Here is a 23,162-nt window from a genome sequence, read left to right on the forward strand (position 1 = left end):
AACTTGGATCAATTTAGTGTCATATCAGGCAGTTATCTGCTTTTGTACAGAAAGGCCAAAATTTCTTTTCTACTGGAATGACATTATTAAAGGCAGAGGGACAAGGCAGGTGAGGTCATATCTTTTATTGAACCAACTTCAGTTGGTGAAGGAGACAAGCTTTCGAGCTACACAGAGCTCTTCTTCCGGTCTGGGAAAGGTGCTCACTGTGCCACAACTAAATGCAAGGTTGTGACACTCTGGTTACCTATCCCAGGCCTGAAGAAGAGCTCTGTGCAGCTTGAAGGCTTGTCTCTTTCACCACCAGAAGTTGGTCCAATAAAAGATATGACCTCACCCACCTTGTCTCTCTAATATCCTGGAACCAACACGGTTACAACACTGCAAACAATTAAAGGTGATCTGAAAAGTAAAACAAATTGAGCGTAAGCCCTTCTTTGTGGTGTATCGGGAAGACCAGAAAATTCTCTCCCAGAGAAAAATTGGGGAGGTGGTTTCCTGCTGCTTTTTATTTGTTTGCATCTGCATTGCAGGCCTCATCTACTCAAGAACTAGTCTTTGATGACTGAAGACCTAGTGAAATGACGGCATCCTGACAGTCATGAGAATGAAAATTGAGAGGGAGAAGGATTTTCAGTCAAACTGTTTAAAACTCTGGGTCAGATCCTCAGCAGGTATAAACTGAAATAGCCAGTTTACAGCAACTGGCAGTCTGGCCCCTTGTTTCTCTTCTGCTCTTGTTAACATTTATTTAACTTCCATGCTTAATCAGCCTTATGTTTGTTAAAGATTCGAGCCTTCCACTCATTCTTTTAAAGTGTTAGCGCTCACAATAAACCAGCTCTGAGACACCCAAGAGGTGTCTGCAGCTTAGCAGGAAAGACCATACTGGAACAGACAGGCCTTCTTTATCCATCATAAAGAAGCAAATGACAAGCCCAATTTTGAGCGGGGAGGACCACAACAGATCTTTGTTGAGCACCTTTAAGCAACTCATTCTGCGTTAATGACATCACACCAAAGCTGGCCTATCCAGCTCGTACACAAAAGCCCATATTCTGCCCTCCATCCCTATGTGCTACTCTGATAGACGTCCTTGGGCACACATCAAGAGCAGTATCTGGGCCTTAGTGTGCTTGAAATGTGTCTCATAGCCACGAGCTTTGAGAATATACCTTAGCCGTAAGGTTCTGGGCAATAACAGGAGGCGAGAAGGGAGTCAGTAGCTACTCTACCGCTTGAACTATTTTAAATATAGTTCTTATCCATGCACGTTATGGGGTAACAAGGCTCCTAACCGTATGGGACCTCTTAGCAGTGGCTTTAAAACCAGCTCCGCCCGTCTCCCACCCAGAGATGCTGGAGGGAGGAATATCCCAAGATGCACTACAATTCAGCACCAGTGCCTTTCCGTTCTCTAATCCGGCCTACGGCAGCTGAGGCAGTGTGGGGCGGCTGCCCAGACCTCCTAGAATGCAGAGACAAACTGTAGTGCAGCCTGGGCAGGCCGACATGCTTCTGCTTGGAAAATCGCTGAGGCCTGGGTACGATGGATGTGCTGCGGTCCCTGCATCAGATGAGGATGTCACAGGCTGCCTGCATTTAACAGAGGTCTCTCTGTAGTGTAGACAGACTCCTGGGTGGGATGCTCCACGTGCCTTTGGATGTTTTTGCCCTCGCGCTCTCCCTGTTTGTCTGTCTAGGCATGGATACAGGGCTTGTCACCATGATACCCGCGTACCTGCTTCTCTCCTTAGTCTCCTCCTCCTTTCATTCCCCCTTCCGGGAGGAGATAGAAGCAAATATACTCAGCCAGAACTGCAAAACTAAGTGCAGCTTTTAAGGAATGATAGCAGCATCCCATAAAGTGGCTGAGACACCGCCTGCCCTCGCTGTACATGTTGTAGCTAATATGAACGCACGCTTACCTGTGTAAATGAATCTTCCAGGTGTTCCCTTACAGAACTGCTTAGACTTGTAGGACAATGTGACTTCTACCACGCCAGGGATATGTCGGGGAGGTGTCTGAACTCGGATTGCATGAGGGGTAATCAGCTGGAAGAAACCACCGGGAGAGGGGGAAAAAAAAGCACAGTTAGATGCAGAATCCTTCTCTAACAACACTTTCTTCCTAGAGCTCAGTAAACAAAGCTTTGAAACGTGTAATTAACCTGTCAATGTTTGAATACAGTCTTGATGTAACCCACATAAAAGCCAGTGACACCAATATTTACAAGCGTTCTCCTTCCCAGCCAAAACAACATTATCTCTGTTTTCATACATGGCAGGCACATGCTTCCTAGTGTGAAAATTAAGCCTGCCTTAATGCACCTAGCACACAAAGGATGCAGTTTTTATACGCAGGGATCGTGGCAGTACCAAGTTCAAGTCCTAGCACCAGCAAGGATACTTTACAATAAGATGATGGATGTGTTAAATAGAGTCACAAAGCCACAGAGTTTAAGACCAGAAGAACCAACCAGATCATCTGCTCTGACCTCCTGCACACCACAGGCTACTAAACTCCACCCTGTTACCCCTACATTGAGCCCAGTGACCTCGATTAGAATAAAGTATTACAGCCTTCAGAGAACTCAATGACCATGTGCCACAGGCAGAGACACGCCCAAGGTGCACCACTGCCTGAAGCCCCTGCTATGGCAGGGATTTGATATACCCGCATGATCCTAGCAAGCAATCCATGCCCCAGGGTGCAGAGAATGGCAGGGGCCTTGAGGTTTTTTTTGCCTATCTGGCCTGGGGGAAAATTCCTTCCCAACCCCAAAAATGTCAGTCGTATGAGTTTTAAGTGTCTGAACCAGGATCTTTGCAATACAGCACATAATGATTGAACATGAAGTGCCCTAGGCCTTCAGATTCACTGCAGAACATGTGTCATTCCAAACACTGAAACACTCTAGCTCTGAGTCTGCCATCACTTACCTCTGTACCACTGAGTGCATAGCAAGCTACCAATCTGATTTGGGAGCCTCTCACCCCCATCTTGTAGAGATGCAACTGATTACCCAGGGGGTGTGGTAGTGCCAAGTCAGGCTCATTAACTATTACAGCTTGCCCTACGCTTGTCCTGCCATGTCTCAGACATCTTTTAGAAAAATAGCCACGGACTTTAAAGTTAACGTCTGACGTGCTGCCCCCCATCGCATCATTCTGTGCCTTTTCCCCTCCAGGATGCCTTGATCGGAAGAGGCAAAGGCTAGCCACAGCTAAATTTCTCAGCATTTACTGGTCTGTCACCACTTTAGTGTTCTTTAAACATAGCTGGTGGCATTTTCCAAGACCTCTTCCCTGGTTCCCAAGAAATGCCTGACCTATTTATGGCACATTGTTACATAGCGAGAGATGGGAAGAGTCCAGCAAGTTTGCTGGTTGGTTCTTTACAAACAAACAGTTTGGTTTTCCTTTGTCCTCTGAAGTAAATATGTTTAGTTGTGTTTAAAGCCACACATATACAACACTGTCACCCACACACTCTCAAAGGGTGAACCTTATGCCTAAAGTCCGATGTTCCAGGCTGCTTGGGTTATATTTTGTTCATGTCTACTTTAGACCTTGGTGGGTAGGAAAAGAGATCAAGTAATTTAGTTTTATAAACGAGCGTGCTCGACATTGGTCTGCAAGAGTGGTTAATGCTGGATGACATGTCAGGGATTGTCTTTAGTGTCTACAGCAAGGTTCAATAAACTGCCTTCTCGGGGTTATTATTAATTATTACTTATAACACAACAGTACCTAGGAACCCCAGTCGAAACCAGAGCCCCACCGTGCTAGGTGCAGTACAGACAAGTAACAAAGGAGGCAGTCTCTGCCTCAGAGAGTCTGCATTCAAGGATCAGAAAAGTAAATGATCCTGTTATATTCCTTTCACTGCCCTGAGGGATACTGATCACCATACAGGAACTGAAGGGAGAACTGAATTCCATGGCACTTACAAATTTGCTGCCTAGCTCTATGAATCCAACTTGCAATCTAAGGGTCTGATCCACGCCAGGAACTTTTACTACCCTGAGTGGTTCGATTGACTTCAGTGGGACAAACATCTCACAGTAGTCACACATGATGAGAGACAGCATGATGACAGGCATTGTGATCCAGTGGATAAGGCCCCGGACTGGGACTCAGGAGACCTAGTGTGAAATCCTGAGTCCGTTCAAATCAACAGCAAATCTGCCATTGACTTCAGTGGGGCCAGGATTTCATCCCTGGGTCCTACTCCTAGCTGTGTCATAATGACAATGACCTACTGGGCAAGTCACTTTGCCTCTCTGCCCCTGCTTCCATTCCCCTCCCACTCCTCCTAGTCTAGTCTCTCTACCTTGTGTGATCTTCAGGACGGGGGCTGTCGACGTGTATCTACAGTAGGGTCCTGATCTCAGACAGGCACTCTAGACGCAGTGATAGGACAAATAATTAATAGTCATAATAGAGATATGCCAAGAAGCAGTCTCTGTGATTCAGAGATTAAACCCAAACCCCACATTAACTTCTGCCTCCCCCAACCTTTGGGGCAATTCTGATCTGGATCTGGACATCAACTTAGCCCCTCTCTCCTAGGATATTTAACTAAACTGGGCTAATTTTTTGGCATCTGCATTGTCTGTTTTATATCATCTCTCTTACGTTAGTTGAGACCCAGAATGGATAGGATTAAAACCGCAGATACAGAAGTTTTCAGAAGAGAGGGAGGTATTTGTGCTTTAAAATCCAACACATATTAGGATTTGTATTTGCGCAACAAGCTTCTTCTTCTTTTTGGTTTGCTAATATATTCTAGACATTCTTGTGTGATGCAGCATCATTTCACACTACGGAGAGTGCCAGGTTATTTTCTTAAAAGAAAAAAGTGGCATTATATAAAGTTAAGAAGATGGTGTTACGTTTAGTCACTAGTCTATTTTTGCCTCTGTGAGCACTGGTTTGTGGTTACAGAAGTGATTACAATTGGTCAGAAATTTAGTTTGGATTCTGTATAAAGAGGGCCGTTAAAACAAAAGTGAGGACAAAAAAAACCAAAATCTTGGACCCACTTAAGTTAGTAGGAGTTTTGCTGTTTCCAACAGAAGCAGCCTTGAGCCCAACAGGGTCTGAACAGAGGTACAGGCCTAATTTTCATAAGTGATTTTGGGTGCCCAGCCTCAGATGCTTTAAGGAGCCCTGATCCTTAGAGGGCGAAAGCGCCCAGCATTTTTTCAAAACCAGGCTCCACTAAAGGGTCCCAAACTGGGCCCTCCAAAATTGAGGTGCCCAAAATTAATAGTTAGCTTTGGAAATCTTGGCCATAGAATTTGATTCAGCAGCATAAAAATCAGTCCCAGCTTCTGTGCTGCGCAAGGGTAGTGGAGCTGGTATATCATGGGTTCCCCATCTTTTCGTAGGATGAAAGTAAAAAGCATGTTTCCAGCTAACCCTGTGGAGATGCAGGAATGTTCCCGGGCAGGAGAATGTTCAACAAAACAGTCAATTTTAAGCAAATATTGCACAATATTGATGAGAAACTAATTTTGAATTCATAGTCACGAGTATTTGCCCTGAAACCTGATTCCAAGCGTTAAACTCCTCCAACCAGGGGCCAGAAACTCCCATGTGTCTAATCAGCAGCTCGGATGTGGAATACTCAACAATTCACAGACCAAGAACATTCACTGAATAATTCTGAGGAACAAATCAGTCTGTTCAAGACTGTTCTCAAACAGAAAGAGATGAAGTTTGTTGAATAGATTATTTGTTGCGAGTCATTTGCCCAGCTCCAATGTGCGCAAATTATACCGAAATAGTTTGTCGGTTTCAGAAGTCACATGGAGAAAGGTATTAGATGGCCTATTTCACTATTCTTTATGAAAATGATTTTAAAATATTTTTAAAGTATTATGAGAGTTAAAGATGAACTGAACTCAGTTGCTTAAGGTATCTGCATTTCTGCACAAAATTAATGTGACAAATGAAGTTTTTATTTAGCTCTCCTCCATCTGGGAAAGGTTGTAATTATGTTAGCGTGTTTACAACTAAAATATATGTTTAAATAATAAATATGTGTTTCAGGAAATCATTTTAAATCTGCTTCTTTAACATAATCAACTCCATTTCAACCCTCTGGATATTTCAATTGCAAACCTTGAATACATGTAAAATAAATTAAAACTATATTCTTTACATTCAAAATTATTTATAACATATACAGCTTGACAGCAATAAAAAAAAAAGTAAGTTAACTTTTTTTCTTTTTACCTTGCTTCTGACATGTGATGGGAATTGTATTGTATCTATCTTAGGTACTTACGTGGTCCCCGTTACAATACTGTCTAAGCACCTTACAATCTTTAATGTTTATTTATTCTGATAGCATCCCTGTGAGATACAGCAGTGTTGCTACCCCCTATCACAGATGGGGAACTGACGCCCAGAGAGACTAAGAGCCAGAATTTTCAATGTATTTAACTGCCTAGCTCCCACTGAAATCAATGAGAGTTGGGTGCTTAAATACCTTCAAAAATCTGGCCCTAAGTGACTTGCCCAAGGTCACAGGAAGCAGAGGAAGAAATTGGAACCAGGTGTCCTGAGACCAAGGCTGGAGCCCTACCCACTTTTTCTATGCCAGTATAGTCCATGTAAATAAGGTTGCATGTGTATCCCATATTAAACTTGAGAAGAGCTTACTGGTGTCAGAGGTATTTTAGTGGTTAGCAGAGCTCTGCAAAATTGTGTTTAGTCCAAACGTTAGTCCTGGTCCCTTAAGCCCACTGCAATCAGAACTCCTAGTGCTACCAAGGAGAGTACAGTGAGTGGACTGTGTGCAGGACTGGGTCTAATTTCTTGGGTTTCCATCCGCACGGGTTTGCTTTCCTCTCAAAACGCAAGTTTTGCTTTAGGTTTCGTGCAGCTTGGTCAAAACTACCAAGCTTCACTTGGTTCTATGGCAAAATCACGAGACACTAAACATTTCATATGGTTTTGAAAATAAAATCATAAAATCCAACCAAAGGTTTGCTCAAAGCTAGCCTCACATTTGCAAAACTTCTGACGAGCCTGCTCTAAGTTTTGCGCTTGCAAATGAAATCCAAAAATCTAAAGAACTTCATTCCTTCCTCTAGCAAAGGGCAGCTAAAACATTCATAGTGGATAGCTACCTTCACTTTGGGTACTGAAAATCAAATGGTCATGTTTCGAAAGGAGAAGATATAATGGCTGGCTTATCCTGTCTTGTGTATGTGGATACTGTGTGTAGTTTGAATTATTTAGAGATCATTCAGCTACCTTCACGCATTTCCAGGTTTGCTTTTAATGGACTCCTGGTTCTTTCAGCAGTCATATCTTTTCCCTTTGGGATTTCATATTCCATTTCTAGGTTACAGAACTGCAGTAACAATTTTATAGTGAAGGCTGTAAGACAATTTCCATTCTAAGCCCAATTACAACCCACTCTCTAGATTCACAAAGAAACAAACTAACTCCTTTCCGTCTGAATTTCCCCATAGTCTGAGTTGATGACAAGGCCTTTCCACCATCCACAGTAACAACTGATTCACCAGCTTTCAACCCGGTAAGCTTTGAAGCTACCAACCAATTACCTTTATTAATCACTAGAAGTGGGGTTTAAAATGGAAAAGCCAATCTTAGGTACATTTCCTGCTGCAGCCTCTACACTCCCTTCCCTTCCTAACCTCTTCACCTTTCCCATTAAAAGTCTTTAATTATAATGGCTCCAATCCTGCAGACCCTCATATATGCAAAGCCCCCACTGAAGTCAGTGGGGAGCTTGGTCTACCTAAGGGCTTCAAAATAGACCCCATTTATTACATCTGCTTTGTTATAATACCCTTTCATCCATCTGCACTGGTCTTCCATGAGGGGGGAATGAGAGAGAGAGAGAAGTGAAGTCCACTGCAAATAGCAGAGGGCACCCTTCCTATAGACATTGCTCCCAAATGTGTAGCAGACTCACCCGGGGTAAAAGGGTAAGATCTGAAGCAAATTATAGGACTGATTTAATATTTAAAATGTACAGTCCTGGGGATTAAAAAGAAAGGGAGGGAGAGGAGGCAAGCCACTCTTTCAAGCTTTTTTGACTTTATCCCGTTTAGTTTAGGAATCACAAAATGCAACTCTGCGCCTGACTATCCTGCCATGATCTAAATGTCACCGGGTGTGTATTTGTATAACTAATGCAGCAAGGCTGGCTTGTAACTAACATTAGGAGGTTTACTGCAGTACTAAAGTCACATAAATATCGACTCGAGGTAAAACTTCCAATGCTGCCTTCAAAGCCTCATGAATGCAGCATCTAAAACATGCTGTCAGAAGTATCCTGGTGCCAGAGACTCGGTGGGAATTTTGCATGGATTTCTATGGGCCTGTATGTTACACGAGGACAGTTCTATTGATATCTCTTGTGATGTAATGTTTCACTGGTGTTTGGGAAACGAAAGAATTAAAAACCCATAATGTGAGAGAAGAGAGGGAGAAGGAAATTAAGAAAAATGAGCAATGGAATAGAGTAAAAAAAAACAACCAGAAATGAGAGAGAAGAAAGGCTTGCCTTGAAGCATGAAGGACTCGGGTTGGTGGGATACTTTCCACAGTGGGGACAGTTCAGTATATCAAATGAAAATTCTCCTGTTGATGCTTAGAACAAAATAACTAGAATTTAGGACCTGCTATTCAGAGGTTTTGGGCTTCTGTACCCCTTGCTGAAGTAAATGAGCGCTTCCGGTACACAGCACCTCTGAACATCAAGCTCTTGCACATTTTTATTTCATGGGGCCCTGGGCCACTGTCATGTTAAATGCAGAATCCTTCACAGAGAGGAGAGTTAATCCTTTACTCTTCCCTGAAATAAAAGTCATTGGGCTAAATTCAGCTCTGATGGAAGCAGGTGCAACTCCACTGGCTACACTGGATTTGTGCCACTCGCAAATTTGATCCTGTTTGCACAGAACTGGAGGAGCAAAAGAAGGAATTCACATCTAAACCTTTGTTGCTGATTTAGCTGTGGGCCCAGAAGAAAGACAGGCCTGCTATAAACTAGACAAAGCTATTAGACATTAACGTTCAGACAACACCTACCTCACTCCAGACCAGCATGGTGCCGAATATGACCTGTAACCCATCAAAGAAATTGTCTCCTATGATGATGACAGTGGCACCTCCTGTAGTCCATCCTTCACTCGGGCTGATAGCTTTGATACATGGTGTAGCTGCTTTTCAACACACATGAAAAAGAGAAGTATTCAGCTGTTAGAACTGGATTTTAATGACAGACGACTTGAGGGGGGGAAAAGCTTTCAATCCCCCCCCCCCCCCCCCCGGCCACTAACATGAAGATTCCAGCTCATTCTTCCTTGCTTGTGCATGGAACCCCAAATTAGATCTTTGGAGAGGAGATTTTTTTTTTGCCCATTAATTTTTGTCTTTGTGTTTCTATCAAGATGATAAACATTTTTCCAGCCTAGGCGAAGAAACTCACAGCATGATAGACACAGACCGACTGTAAAACAGAACATATTCCTATATTTAGTGTATATTTAAATGCTGAGTACTTGATTCAACAAAAAGATAATCCAGCTACCTTTGTTGTCCATTACAATATAAACTAACCATAAATACTATGGAAAATGTTAGTTAAATGAAAAAGGGCATACAACTACATTACTTTAATTCTTCTGCAACAAGATCCACGTTGCTCCAATGTTAACCTACCCTGCTGCACTGCAATACTACGGCAATGGTCAAAATAAATATCTGCTACCAGGTCAAAAATGGTGCAATTAAGAAAGATGTGCAATGCACTTTTAGATGGAAGAAGTCCCCTGCCACATGTGCACAGCAAACCTCCACTCTCACATATTGCTTTTCCTGCATGATATATGCTAAGTACCTTTCGTGAGGGTGCTGAGAGGGCAATGGGAGTTAAAGCTGTCAGCAGTCAGGGCTAGACTTGCATGTCGCAACGCCCTGCAGGTTTTAGGACTTTATAGTCACAAGCGAGCTGAGCACTACATGCAGGCAGAATAGGGCAGCAAAATATTTATAGCCTGATTCTCTGCACTTACACTGGAGTAAACCAGGAGTTAACTGGCCTGATTCCAATGGAGTTATGCTGCTGTAAAAACAAAGTAAGCGAGAGGAGAAACAGGCCCTCAGTTAACGGGGTCAGGGCAGGCTGATGGAGTGGCCGTTTGCCAATCTGCCTGCAGTAGCAGACTCTCAAGAGCCAGACCTGGGCAGAGATATTAGAGATATGGGCTGGAGAGCAGCATAGGACTTGATCCTGCATACCACCCAGTGCTCCCGTCTAAGCCCTGTGTGGACAAAGAATGTGGGACCCAATCCTTACATTCTATTTGTACACAATATTTCACTTGTGCCTATTCCTTGGACAGCTATACAAGAGGGATTGTTTAAAAAAACCAACCCATCAATAAGTATAAGTTTTACAAAAGAGGCCTGGTCCTCAATTGGGGTGAAATTCTGGCCCCACTGAAGTCAAATGGAAGTTTTGCTCATTGAGGCCAGGATTTCACCCCTATGTCTACTGGCATAGCTTCACTGAGAATGGGGTCTTCTATCTGCATGTATAGGCCAACTTATGGGGGGGACATTAGCAGTTGATCATGGATTACATATTGGTAGAAAGGCTGGGCAGATTGAACTGCCTGTTTGGTTTAGTAGTTTGAAATAATTGCCACGGTGCTCAGAACTTGTGTAGGGTGACCAGATGTCCCGATTTTATAGGGACAGTCCCGATATTCGGGGCTTTTTCTTATATGGACACCTATTACCCCCCACACACTGTCTCGATTTTTCATACTTGCTATCTGGTCACCCGTGCGGGTACTTTTTTGTTCTAAACCTAACGGAAGTAAATAAAATGAGGGCATAAAAGAGACAGTGGCAGGCAGTGTGCTTTAAACCGCTTTTAACACAAAGCGCTCAAGAAGCACTTGGTATTAATGTTATTCATTAGGTAAGTGCCAGATGGTAGGAGTTGAATTGATGCACCTTTGAGGCAACTGGAAAGGTGGGTGGGCAAGGGGAAGGGAATAAGGCAGGAACTGGAACTTGGTGAATTGCCACTAGCAGTACATGTTTCTGAGGATAATGATGCAGAAAAGCTCCAGAGTGACGGATGATGTACATGGGAGGCAAACAGACCCTGTCCCCACTTGCAAAAGGCTGTAAGTGTCAGGCACAAACTTTTCCACTACTTAAGATGACGGGCGTGCCAGCTAAAATGAAAAAAAAAACCATAGCCAAAAATCATTACATTGCTCCAAACTTGGCAGCGGGCAGCACTTCAACTTTTACATGAACTAACCAAAGAAACATCCTAAAATTACAGTCATGAAAAGACAGCACACACAGAAGTAACTTCAATATGTTTAATTTGGATTCAAGTTACGCGCATAAAACTGTGCATAAAAACTTTGGAAAGCCCAAACCAAACGCTTTCCTTTTGGGTGAGCTCACAGCAATGGATTTACCACTAAACCAGCTTTTCTAAATGTCATCTAGCCCTTTCACAAAATCCAATCATTTCACCAATACAAATTAAAATCAATTCCAAATTACACAATTCCTGATATTTACCGTTGATGGTGGATATGCACACTGCAATAAAAATCTAAACATAATCAGTTCTCCATGTATCAGCAAGAGGAGCTACTCTTAAGGACTAGAAGACACACTTTAAAAAAACCCACCCAACGTATAAAAATTATTTGAGACCCTACATCATTAACTGAAACAGTATGCAGCCTTCACAATTACGGATTCAGTTCATCTTTAAAATGAACGTAAAGTATTTTTTGTAGTCGCAAGACCCAACTACACGTCCTTACCATCTTGATGTTTATCTTGCAATTTTTTTTCAGTATCCTCAACATGGAAAGCAGTGAAGGGCGCTGAATTCCTTGCACTGTTTTACATGTTTGGTTCTGATCCGGCAAACATTTATATTATCTGCTTAACTTCAAGCACATGTCTATGCCCTCTCAAGGTCAATGGAACTTTAAGGAGGTGCCCAAACGCTTTCCCAAATTGAGGCTATGAGCTCTGATTAATCAAGGCACTTATGCATGTGTGTAACTTTAAGCACTGGATTAGTGCCAGCGAATGGTGAATATGAAAGCTCAAAAAGGCGTCTCTCTCACCAACGGAAGTTTGGCCAATAAAAGATATTCCCTCCCTTGCCTTCTCTCGTGAACATTTAACATGACACACACATTTAACTACCTTAGTGAAATTGTCAACAATAGCACTGGAAATATAGTACCCTGAGGAGCTGAACTCAGGTTGGGGCAAATTAGTGAACAAGGGACTTGTTTTAGAAATACAGTGTGCGTCACCGGAGATGTGATCAGTTTACAGTGGGGCTGCATTCCTGATTGTTCATGGAGCCACGGGATCTCTCCCCCTTGGGGCAATACACTTTCAAGTGACACCTCCCACCTTCCCCCAGGCACCCACAGTGTTTTGTTTTAAACATATTTGGTTTGTAAATATAAAGGTCTACATCACTGCACAAGTCACAGCCCTGCACTGGGAGAATAATGGAAATGCAGTGCTCCCGATGTATCCAGCACCAGCACAGCGCACACGACACATGGGGCAGCAGGTCACTGGAACGTCAACACCTGCCCTCAGCACAGGGGCCAGGCACGGCCCAGCGCTTAGTGCCGCATATATCTGTTAATCATTTAGCATCTTTAACTGTATTTATCTTCCTGGGAGGTATTTACTTATCAGCAACCCTACAAAAATAAACAGAGTGGACTAGAAAACTGAATAATGTGGGAAATTCTGATATTTCTACATTTGTTTTGGTTTCAAAACAGTACAAAACATTGAAATAGTGCCGGGGGGGGGGGGTATTGCAGAACAAAAAGGTCCAAAAAGTTTCTATTCCAAAATGTCAACATGAGAAATTTTAACATTTTTAACCAAAAGAAAAGTGTCTCGTTTCCAAAATGTTGACAGTTCGAAAGTTCAAAATGTTCATTTGAAATTAAAAGTTTTGCTTTGAATTTTCCTATCAAAACCTGGAAAAAGTTCACTGAAATTGACATTTTCCTGTGAATAATTTTGTTTTCGATGAAACTCCACATTTCATCACGAAAACCTGTCAGTGAAAAAATGTTGACCAACTCTAACAGTAAAGTAGTGAAGCATGCCCACTTGATAAAACAGGGCAGAATTCAATTCCAAGCTTCCATGAGAGAGTTATCATAATAAACAACAGTGAATACACACACACTTTAAATAATGAAAGGCAGACAACCCAATTGTATCCTGGACCAAAAGAGCTTGCAAGTGTCACTGCCAGATGCCATTTAAAAAAAAATCACTCAGCTATTCAGTGTGAGTGTTCTTCGTTCACAGCATCTTCTCAAAGCAGAGTCTCTGGACTGAATAAACATGGGAGGCCACGTTAACTGCAACCTCTCAAACAGCACATGTGAACCTTGCCACTCCTTATTGAAGATGATATGGCCATATCCTACACCCGTAAAGTTTTGCTTGTGGTTATGAGTATTAACGAGATCCTCTCATTCCTTGCAAGACATTGAGAAAAATAGATGTTGACGTGTTTTGCTGTGCAGGCCCTGCTATCTGTATTAACAGAGAGAGATGTTAAGCATCTAGGGTGAAGTCTGGGAGATTTGCCACTGCCTTCACTAGAGCAAGGATTTCACCCTCAGGGAGAGATTTTTCAAAAATGCTTAAGGGATTTAGGAGCACAAATCCCATCGACTTTCAAGGGAACTCATGCTACTTAGGTGCTTTTGAAAAATCTTCCCCTTCTTTTCTGGAGTGTTGGTGCATTTTCACAACTTTCCAGAGCTGGATGTTATGTATCAACTTCAGCGCATAAGAAACAAAAGAGAAAAGTTTTTTTCCCCACCGAGGAGTTGTGTGCGTATGTATGTGTATGTATATGTATGTCTGCTTTTCCCCCCCAGCCACCAAAGTAAAGGAGACTTTCCTTCCTTCAAACTGTGACAATAAAATGATTACCCCGCCACAGTTTAGCATAATGGTTCAGAAATGCTTGTGGCATATTGCAGAGTTAAAGTGGAAATTATTAGGTAGCTCTTCTTTGTTATAATAATGATCACTCCACAAATAAAAGCTCTTCTCCCAAAGGGACTGCAAGGCACAAAATGCTAATTCTGAAGATTATGTGTGCGCTTTTATTAAATATTACTATGCCCTGTCTGTTTGAAGGCTTCACTGCTCTGATTGTTTTATGAGTGCCATGTTAATGTCAGCCCCATCTCGCTAGCAGCAGGCACACATTTTACCTTTTGTATGAGAGTTGATCAAAGGCCACGTGCTGGGGGAATTGCTGAGAAAACACGGACAAGCGATAAAAATCTAACAGATTAATTGGTTTAAATTTCATTTCAGGGTGTTGAACTTTGGCTTGGGCCGCTAATACTACACTACGAGTCAGGGCCTAATTACCAGATTTCCAATTTGCCTCTTAACAATGGTTGGGAGGGAGGGAGAACAGTAGTAATAATAATAATAAAAATCCCTTACAGCCTCTCGTACATATTTAACAACTAATGTTCTGTATGCAGACAATTTCACTGGAAGACTCATATAGCAACGGAAGACAGAAGAAACAGCAGATGCCTCCAGGACCATCAAACATCCTGATTTACAGAATCAATGGGAGAGTGAGTCAAGTGCCCACACACATGCACCAGACCTATCAGACTCTTCATTAGGGACCTGAATTTATAAGTGGGAATTGCATTTTACCTGCCCGTCGAAATGATCTATTTCACTGACAGAAAAGAGGGGCCAGAGGGAAAACAGTGTTTACTTCAGGGTTTATGGGTGGCTTCAGGAAGAAGGGTTAATTGAGCTCAGAGGTTCATGCTCCCCGAGGTGAATTAGTGGGATGCACAGCTATCAGCAGGGTTCTGGGCCTGCTCTTATTTTGCTTCTGGAATCTATTTGCGCTATGATTAATATCTCGTTTGTGCTCGAGACTGTAAGAATGACCCGGTGTGCGGTTTGTATCATAAAATATTGTTTCGCCCTTCATTATCCAGAGATGAGACTCTGGCAACAGATGCAGCAACACAACAGGAGTTAAAATTATGGGATATGTGCTTGCATTCTTCTTATTTTTAATATGGTGGCCTCTGACAGACAAACTTAGTGCAACTGCAGAAAGCCAGGTAAAATTGGGAATTCAGAGACAGCTACCATACGTCTCAAGGAAATTTTAGAAGTCAGGTAAGATTAAAATGTCTGCCTGAAATTACATTTATTTATTTTTATTTTACATTTTCCAAGCTAGAACCTCTGGCCAAAACTCTTCATGGAAATCAGCCACTGACTAAACTCCAGTTTACAGGCTCGATCCAGCAAGGTGTTGAGAGTCCTCACCTCCCGCCCCATTTGGGCCCTGATTCAGCAAAGCGTTTAAGCAAGTACTTAAATCCCACTAACTTCACTGAAGTGCTCTACAGAACCCAGGCCTCGGCTCCGACATTGGCTCCCAGGCCCACCCTTTGTGGGAACGGAAGGGGCTGAGAATCTTGCCTGTTGGCCATTTTCAAAAATGGCAAGTGTCATGAAAATGTGTTTCCTAAGAACATAAGAACATAAGAACATAAGAAAGGCCGTACTGGGTCAGACCAAAGGTCCATCTAGCCCAGTATCTGTCTACTGACAGTGGCCAATGCCAGGTGCCCCAGAGGGAGTGAACCTAACAGGCAATGATCAAGTGATCTCTCTCCTGCCATCCATCTCCATCCTCTGACGAACAGAGGCTAGGGACACCATTCTTACCCATCCTGGCTAATAGCCATTTATGGACTTAGCCACCATGAATTTATCCAGTCCCCTTTTAAACATTGTTATAGTCCTAGCCTTCACAACCTCCTCAGGTAAGGAGTTCCACAAGTTGACTGTGCGCTGCGTGAAGAAGAACTTCCTTTTATTTGTTTTAAACCTGCCGCAAATTTAACTTTTCTTTTAATTTTCTATGAATTTCTTTCCTATTCATCATTCACTGTGGGCTGCTTGCATTCCCCATTCAGACCAGTCAGCTTAGTCACAAAGTGGGATTTTTTTTTCTAGAGCTGAAAATTATCATTTTTCCAAAAAAAAAAAAAAGTTTTGAAAAGATTAGGGCTGTCAAGCGATTAAAAAAATTAATCGCACGATTTATCGCACTGTTAATAATAGAATACCATTTATTTAAATATTTTTGAATGTTTTGTACATTTTCAAATATATTGATTTCAATTACAACACAGAATAAAAAGTGTACTGTGCTCACTTTATATTTATTTTTGATTACAAGTATTTGCACTGTAAAAAAACAAAAGAAATAGTATTTTTCAATTCACCTCATACAAGTACTGTAGTGCAATCTCTTTATCATGAAAGTTCAACTTACGAACATAGAATTATATAAAAAAACTGCATTCAAAAATAAAACAATGTAAAATTTTAGAGCCTACAAAATCCACTCAGTCTTACTTCTTGTCCAGCCAATTGCTCAAACAAGTTTGTTTATATTTGCAGAAAATAATGCTGCCTCTTCTTGTTTACAATGTCACCTGAAAGTGAGAACAGGCGTTCACATGGCACTGCTACGTGCCAGATGCGCTAAAGCTTCATATGTCCCTTCATGCTTCAACCACCATTCCAGAGGACATTCATCCATGCTGATGACGGGTTCTGCTTGATAACAATCCAAAGCAGTGCTGACCGACGCATGCTCATTTTCATCATCTGAGTCAGATGCCACCTGCAGAAAGTTGATTTTCTTTTTTGGTGGTTCGGGTTCTGTAGTTTCCTCATCAGAGTGTTGCTCTTTTAAAACTTCTGAAAGCATGCTCCACACCTCGTCCCTCTCAGATTTTAGAAGGCACTTCAGATTCTTAAACCTTGGGTCGAGTGCTGGAGTTATCTTTAGAAATCTCATATTGGTATCTTCTTTGCGTTTTGTCAAATCTGCAGTGAAGGTGTTCTTAAAATGAACAACATGTGCTGGGTCATCATCCAAGACTGCTATAACATGAAATATATGGCAGAATGTGGGTAAAACAGAGCAGGAGACACACAATTCTCCCCCAAAGAGTAATTAACGCATTATTTTTTTAACGAGCATCATCAGCATGGAAGCATATCCTCTGGAATGGTGGCCAAAGCATGAAAGGGCGTACAAATGTTTAGCATATCTGGCACATAAATACTTGCAATGCCAGGTACAAAAGTGCAATGCAATGTCTGTTCTCACTTTCAGGTGACGTAAATAAGAAGTGGGCAGCATTATCTCCTGTAAATGTAAACAAACTTGTTTCTCTTAGTGATTGGCTGAACAAGTAGTAGGACTGAGTGGACTTGTAGGATCTAAAGTTTTACATTATTTTGTTTTTGAGTGCAGTTATCTAACAAAAAAAATCTACATTTGTAAGTTGCACTTTCACGATAGAGATTGCACTACAGTACTTGTATGAGGTGAATTGAAAAATACTATTTCTTTTGTTTATCATTTTTACAGAGCAAATATTTGTAATCAAAAATAATAATATAAAGTGAGAACTGTACACTTTGTATTCTGTGTTGTAACTGAAACCAATATATTTAAAAATGTAGAAAAAATCCAAAATATTTAATAAATTTCAATTGGTATTCTACTATTTAACAGTGCGATTAATCACAATTAATGTTTTAATCGTGATTACTTTTTTTGAGTTAATCTTGTGAGTTAACTGCAATTAATCAACAGCCCTAGAAAAGATAAACTATTATTGTTGCAAAAAAATCAAACTAGGAACCTTACCATTTCTGAAATTCCTTCCTCCCACCCAGAGAAATTCTTTTGTTTTAATCAGTAGCACTTGCTGCCTTGGCGGACTGAGGCCTACATATCTGCCCACCTACCACCCCTCCTATTTCAAATCAAAACACGATTTTGCACCTCTGAAGCCAAATCCCACTTGCTTTTCACCAAGGAGACTTGAAAACAGTTGCATTTGATCCACTGACTTTATTGAGCCTAGCCACATACATAAGGGCTGCCGAATCACCCCGTAAGTAAGTGTCTAAAGAGTTAGTCATAGACACTTGAAGGAAAGAGAATGTGACAGTGTGTTTCACATATTGTACCCATAGCATTAAATCTTCCCTCCAAATCTAAACAACGTATTTGCTGTTTATCTTAGTAAAATGATGATTTTCCTGCTTTCCTCTGTGGCAGTATGGTCTGCTCCCTTCCCTATTCAGTTCTGACAATAAGCAGCTGCTATGCAGGAAACAGGGTAACAGAGGTTTCCCTCTTGAAGAGATTACTCATGTAGCTTTATACAACACATGCAGGAGGCTGCGATATTCCCCACCCCCTGGTTTAGGCATCTCTGGATTTGAGAATTATAATACATGAGTTTTAGCGATTCACACCACTCTGAAAACGGTAGCTCCCCCTGGATCTTTGTGACACAAACGCTGGGCGTAATCATCATTGTCAAACAATATAGGAATCATGCCATGCTTGTGGGTTGAGTTTTGGTTTGGTTTAATAGTGGAATTAAAGGTTTTAGCTGAGAGTTTCATAGCTGCCTCAGATTTTGGATGGCCAGTTCCCATTAATTTTAATGGAAATTGGGAATGCAAATCCCCTGGTGTAATATTCCCGCTACAATCAATACCTAAAACCAATGTTTCCTTTTCTTATCTTTACTGAAGCTTCAGCTAATGAAATTACACTTTGCTGACTCCTCTGTGTTTCTCTTTCCTGGAGGATTCCTTTAACCTAAACCCTATTTCTAGAGCTTTCTGGTTTTGGCCAGCAGTTAAGACACATAATTGCACTGAATGAAAAAGACAGCATTAAATAATGAAAGATATAATACACCTCCTCCTTACCCAGGGTTCCATAGCCAGACTACAACAGCACACTTCAAAGATTAAAATTAGAGGGACGAAAATGGTCCTGTGCATTCCACTCAACCCCTTCCTCGACCGTTCTCAACGTTGGCTGCTTCAGCATGAGTGCATTGGGGAGGAAAGAGGCCAGACGTGCCCCAGCTGTCTTTTGTGGAGATGCTCTGCTGCCCTTCCATCTATTGGTGGCCTGCCTCCAGCCCTCCTGATTGGGGGGGGGGAGGGGCTGGCAGGTAATAGGTGAGCATGCCTTCAGGATTAGACCATGCTGGTCAGATAGGCATTCCCCTGCATAGTTTCCCCTGCAAATCCCATTTTGGGGCTTCCAGGGCATTGACTTGAGTTAGGGTTCTGAACAGCTCATCCACACTTAGGTGCTTTGCAAATGCCAGCTGATATAAACGTAGGTGCCAGGGGACTCAGGTCCCGGCAGGGTTATGCGGCGACTGTACAGTGGCTTTGAAAATTCAGTGGTGCCTTAGGTGGACATGGGCACCGAAAGAGGCAGATAGACGCATACGTATTTTTAAGGAGCTGGCTTCCAGGTGTTTTTGAAAATCCCACTCATTGGCTATCTGCATCTTTGAGTGCTTAAATACCTTTGGAAATTTGGCCCAGAGGAGCCGAAGTTCCATTGACTTTCACATTTGAAAATGGGACTTAAGTGTTCCCCTGAGGCAGAATGCTGACACCAGCACTGCCCAGAGTCTTTAGTGGAGAGGTGAGACCAGTGCACCCAGAAGCATCCGCCAGTACCACCGCTGCATGGCCTACCAGACTGTTGGAATAGCCCCCACTCCATGACTGGTTGCAAACTCTCTAGTGTTCACCAGCTGGTGCAATGAACACCCAACAGCATGCTCCCCTAGCATTCCCAGAGGCCATTTGCATGCACTGCCCTGGGCAGGCTGAATGCCTTGCAGCATCTCCACTCACTTGTACAGCACTGCATTCTCCCTGCCCGCATCCCACTGGAGAGTTCCTAAAATAAGCAAGGACACAGTTTGTCCCTTAAGAACAAGAAATTGAAGAACAGGAAAATGCAAGTACTATCCACTTGGCTAAGGCCCGGTGCACGCACAAAGATGCACTGAATGTGTGTTCTTTTAAACCAATTTCATTAAACCAGTGAAACACTCTGTGTGGACTTTCATACTGGTTTCAATTAGCTTATATCTGTTTAGCTCCATTGGTAAAGTTGCAGGCACATGCTTCACCAATATAACCAATTTTAAACCAGTAAGTGTGTCCACATAAAAGCTTGCATTAATTTACATTGATTTTTTAAATTAGTTAAGTCAGGGCAATTCTTGTATGGAGACAAGACCTACGCTGAAAATGAAGGTTCGAAAAGTGTGATCTAATTCAACCCTAGAAGTACTTCAATCTAGCTGCATATCTTGCTCACCCCAGACCGCGGGTGAATTTAAACGAGTGGCCCTTGAATGGTGCTAATTAAGGCCCTGATTCATCAGACAATCCATGTGCTTAAATTTAAGCATGTATTTAAGTGATTTGCTGAATCAGGACCTAGAACAAGGGATCGAGCATTTATAAATCAATCATTTGTAATATAATTGCAGAAGAAAAATCACATTTCTGTCTTCCCCAATTTCTGGGGAGAGATGTTCTTAATGTAATTCTTCCAGTTCGGAAGAGAACACAAACTCAGGTTTCAGTAGAATGTTGGAGAAAGTATAAATCTGGCTCTAGTAAAGCAAATGTTTCCTGGGTTCTGAAAGAGTGAGAAAGTTCAGTGATACAAGATCTACTTTAATTGCTCAACAGTATAAAATCTTGACATTTTGAGGGACGCAAGTATGTAGTTTTATAGCCACACTGGAAAGAATTGTTCAATAACATTATTTTGCAATATCTAAAAGCTATTCTACATGCAAATACAGTCTTAACTCTTCAAATTCAGGAAGCATAGCTGCTGACGCAAATTTTCCAATAATGCCCTCACAGCCAATCAAAAATATAGAAATGTATGCCATTCTAATTCTAAATCAAACATTAACATCATATTAGTTTTTCTGTCACTTACACTACTGCAAAAAGAAAAGAAAAAACAAATCTATTTAAACAAATCTGAAATGAATTATTCATACAGCTGATTTTGATATTTATTGTAACAATAAGACGTTTATTTGCCTCTGATTGTACAATAAATGAATCATTCCTTTCTTCTTGGAAAAATAGGTTTCCTGACCAAAATTAACTTTTAGCCCAATTCTTCTGGTTAAGAACTGTCCACAAAAGAGGCTGAGGAAATCATCTTTCAAAAACTGAACAATCCATGTAGAAACACAAAGCAATTGTGGGAGAGAGGGGAGGAGGGAGGGAACTGAAATCCAGTTATGCTAAGGAAAATTCAAGTACCCTAAGAGTTCTTATCCCTTTTCCGATTTCTCTTACAAATCAGATGATGTACTCTAATGCAATTTTCTGGAGAATCATAAAGTCAAATATGAACAAGTCTAGTGGAAAATCTGTGACGTTAATCTTGGCCTAAGTTGTATTTTTAACAGGCGCTGAGGTTGTGCGCCGGCTTATCCAGATGGCCGTACAGGAATCATCCTGATAGGATTAGGCCTTTGTGCTGCACTCTGCTCCATCTGTTCTCAGAGGTTTGCCTGTGCCTAGCAGAATACGAATTTTTAGCCTATGTCCAGTAGCCTTACTAAAAGCAGCCGTTTAAACACACACACACACGATTAGTAATATGGGATGAAGTTAGCTTGACGATTTACCACTAAAGAAACATCTTGGTTTTATTCTTCTTCTTCTAAAGAACAAAGTACGCAGTATCAAAATTCAAACAAAAAAGGATTTCTGTTGTTGTTCTGGGATTTGTTCAATTCATTAAACCATAATACTGCCATACATTTAGAAATGAAGGCATGACTCAACATTAAGTAGCATGGCTCTTCATCTTTGAAATCTATCACCGTATTGGAATGTATGATATATTTTCACTTTGAAGATATCATGGTTAAATATTCAAGATTTAGAAAGAAAGAAAGAAAGAAAGAAAGAAAGAAAGAAAGAAAGAAAGAAAGAAAGAAAGAAGAAAACAGTGCAGATACCTGTTATTACAGTCTCAGTCTCGTCACAGGCCAAGAAAAAAGAAAACTGTAAAAAAATACCTTTATTTCCATTCATGTTGCTTTTTGCTTTGATCAGCTACCTATTAAAGACACAGGCTTTTGCATTCATTGTTGCAGCCTGCCAGATGCAGCAAGGATGCATGTTCAACATATGCAAAAATTCAGCTCAGGCAGGCTCAGTGACAGATTACACTGAGTTGCCAACGGAGAGATCTGGGTCCGAAGGATGGCCTCAGGTGTCCAGGCTCTGGGCCAAGGGAGCAGGTAGAGAAACTGGCTGTTTTATAAGAAAAGCAGCCCAAATAGTCAGATGGCTTAACTCAACTGCTTTCCTAGCCAGAAAAACACTACAGGCTAATGAATAAAGGGGGCGGGGGAGTGGAAAAGAAAAACAAACAATGATTCAATTGATATTATTATTAATTATTATGATGGTTTGGTGCAGGAAAACAAACAATGCTCAGCCCATGTTTGTTATGGCCGTGGGACAGCAATGCAGGCAACATAACCTGAACTGCATTTAAGGAAGAAGACCTCGTTCCATTCCAAAGACTGAGAGACCCTTGTCTTTCAGAATGTTGCTGCCTCTGTTCTTTGTACTACAGTAAATGGAAGGGTCAAGTACCTCTTTCCCATAATTTAGGTTTTACTTGCAAAAACACAGGCATAAAAACACATTTATACTTGGTAGTATCTGTCCAGCATTGACACCACATAAAACCAGCATGCTGAAAATCTGAAGAGTGAATGCTTTGGACCCAGGCCTAGAAATGCTTAGAGAAGTTGCTCTTTCAATGCAGCTGATAAAATACTAATAAAATAATATGACTTTATTCATTTATTTAAACTGTAGTAGCACCAGGGGCACCAATCAAGGGCCAGGTCCACGTTGTGCTAGGCCAAGGGTAGGCAACCTATGGCACGCGTGTACCGAAGGCGGCAGGCGAGCTGATTTTCAGTGGCACTCACACTGCCCGGGTCCTGGCCACCGGTCCGGGGAGCTCTGCATTTTAATTTAATTTTAAATGAAGCTTCTTAAACATTTTAAAAACCTTATTTACTTTACATACAACAATAGTTGAGTTATATATTATAGACTTATAGAAAGAGACCTTCTAAAAA

At 41.6% G+C, this 23,162-nt stretch overlaps 1 protein-coding gene across 14 annotated transcripts in view; it reads right to left on the reverse strand.

Moving 5' to 3' along the window:
• Nucleotides 1-23,162, reverse strand: part of EBF1 (EBF transcription factor 1) — a 320,070-nt gene that overhangs the window by 75,178 nt on the left and 221,730 nt on the right. For 9 of the 14 annotated variants that reach the window (XM_065410169.1, XM_065410174.1, XM_065410172.1 and 6 more), the window contains 2 exons: nt 9,082-9,212; nt 1,929-2,055 (listed from right to left, as the gene is read on the reverse strand). In XM_065410169.1, coding sequence (XP_065266241.1) covers nt 1,929-2,055; nt 9,082-9,212 — 258 coding nt within the window. Of the gene's footprint in view, nt 1-1,928; nt 2,056-9,081; nt 9,216-23,162 lie in introns of all 14 variants that reach the window. The other 5 variants (XM_065410167.1, XM_065410165.1, XM_065410162.1 and 2 more) reach the window with 1 other exon arrangement.

The sequence above is a fragment of the Emys orbicularis genome, chromosome 8 (genome assembly GCF_028017835.1).
Source record: "Emys orbicularis isolate rEmyOrb1 chromosome 8, rEmyOrb1.hap1, whole genome shotgun sequence".
NCBI lineage: Eukaryota > Metazoa > Chordata > Testudines > Emydidae > Emys > Emys orbicularis.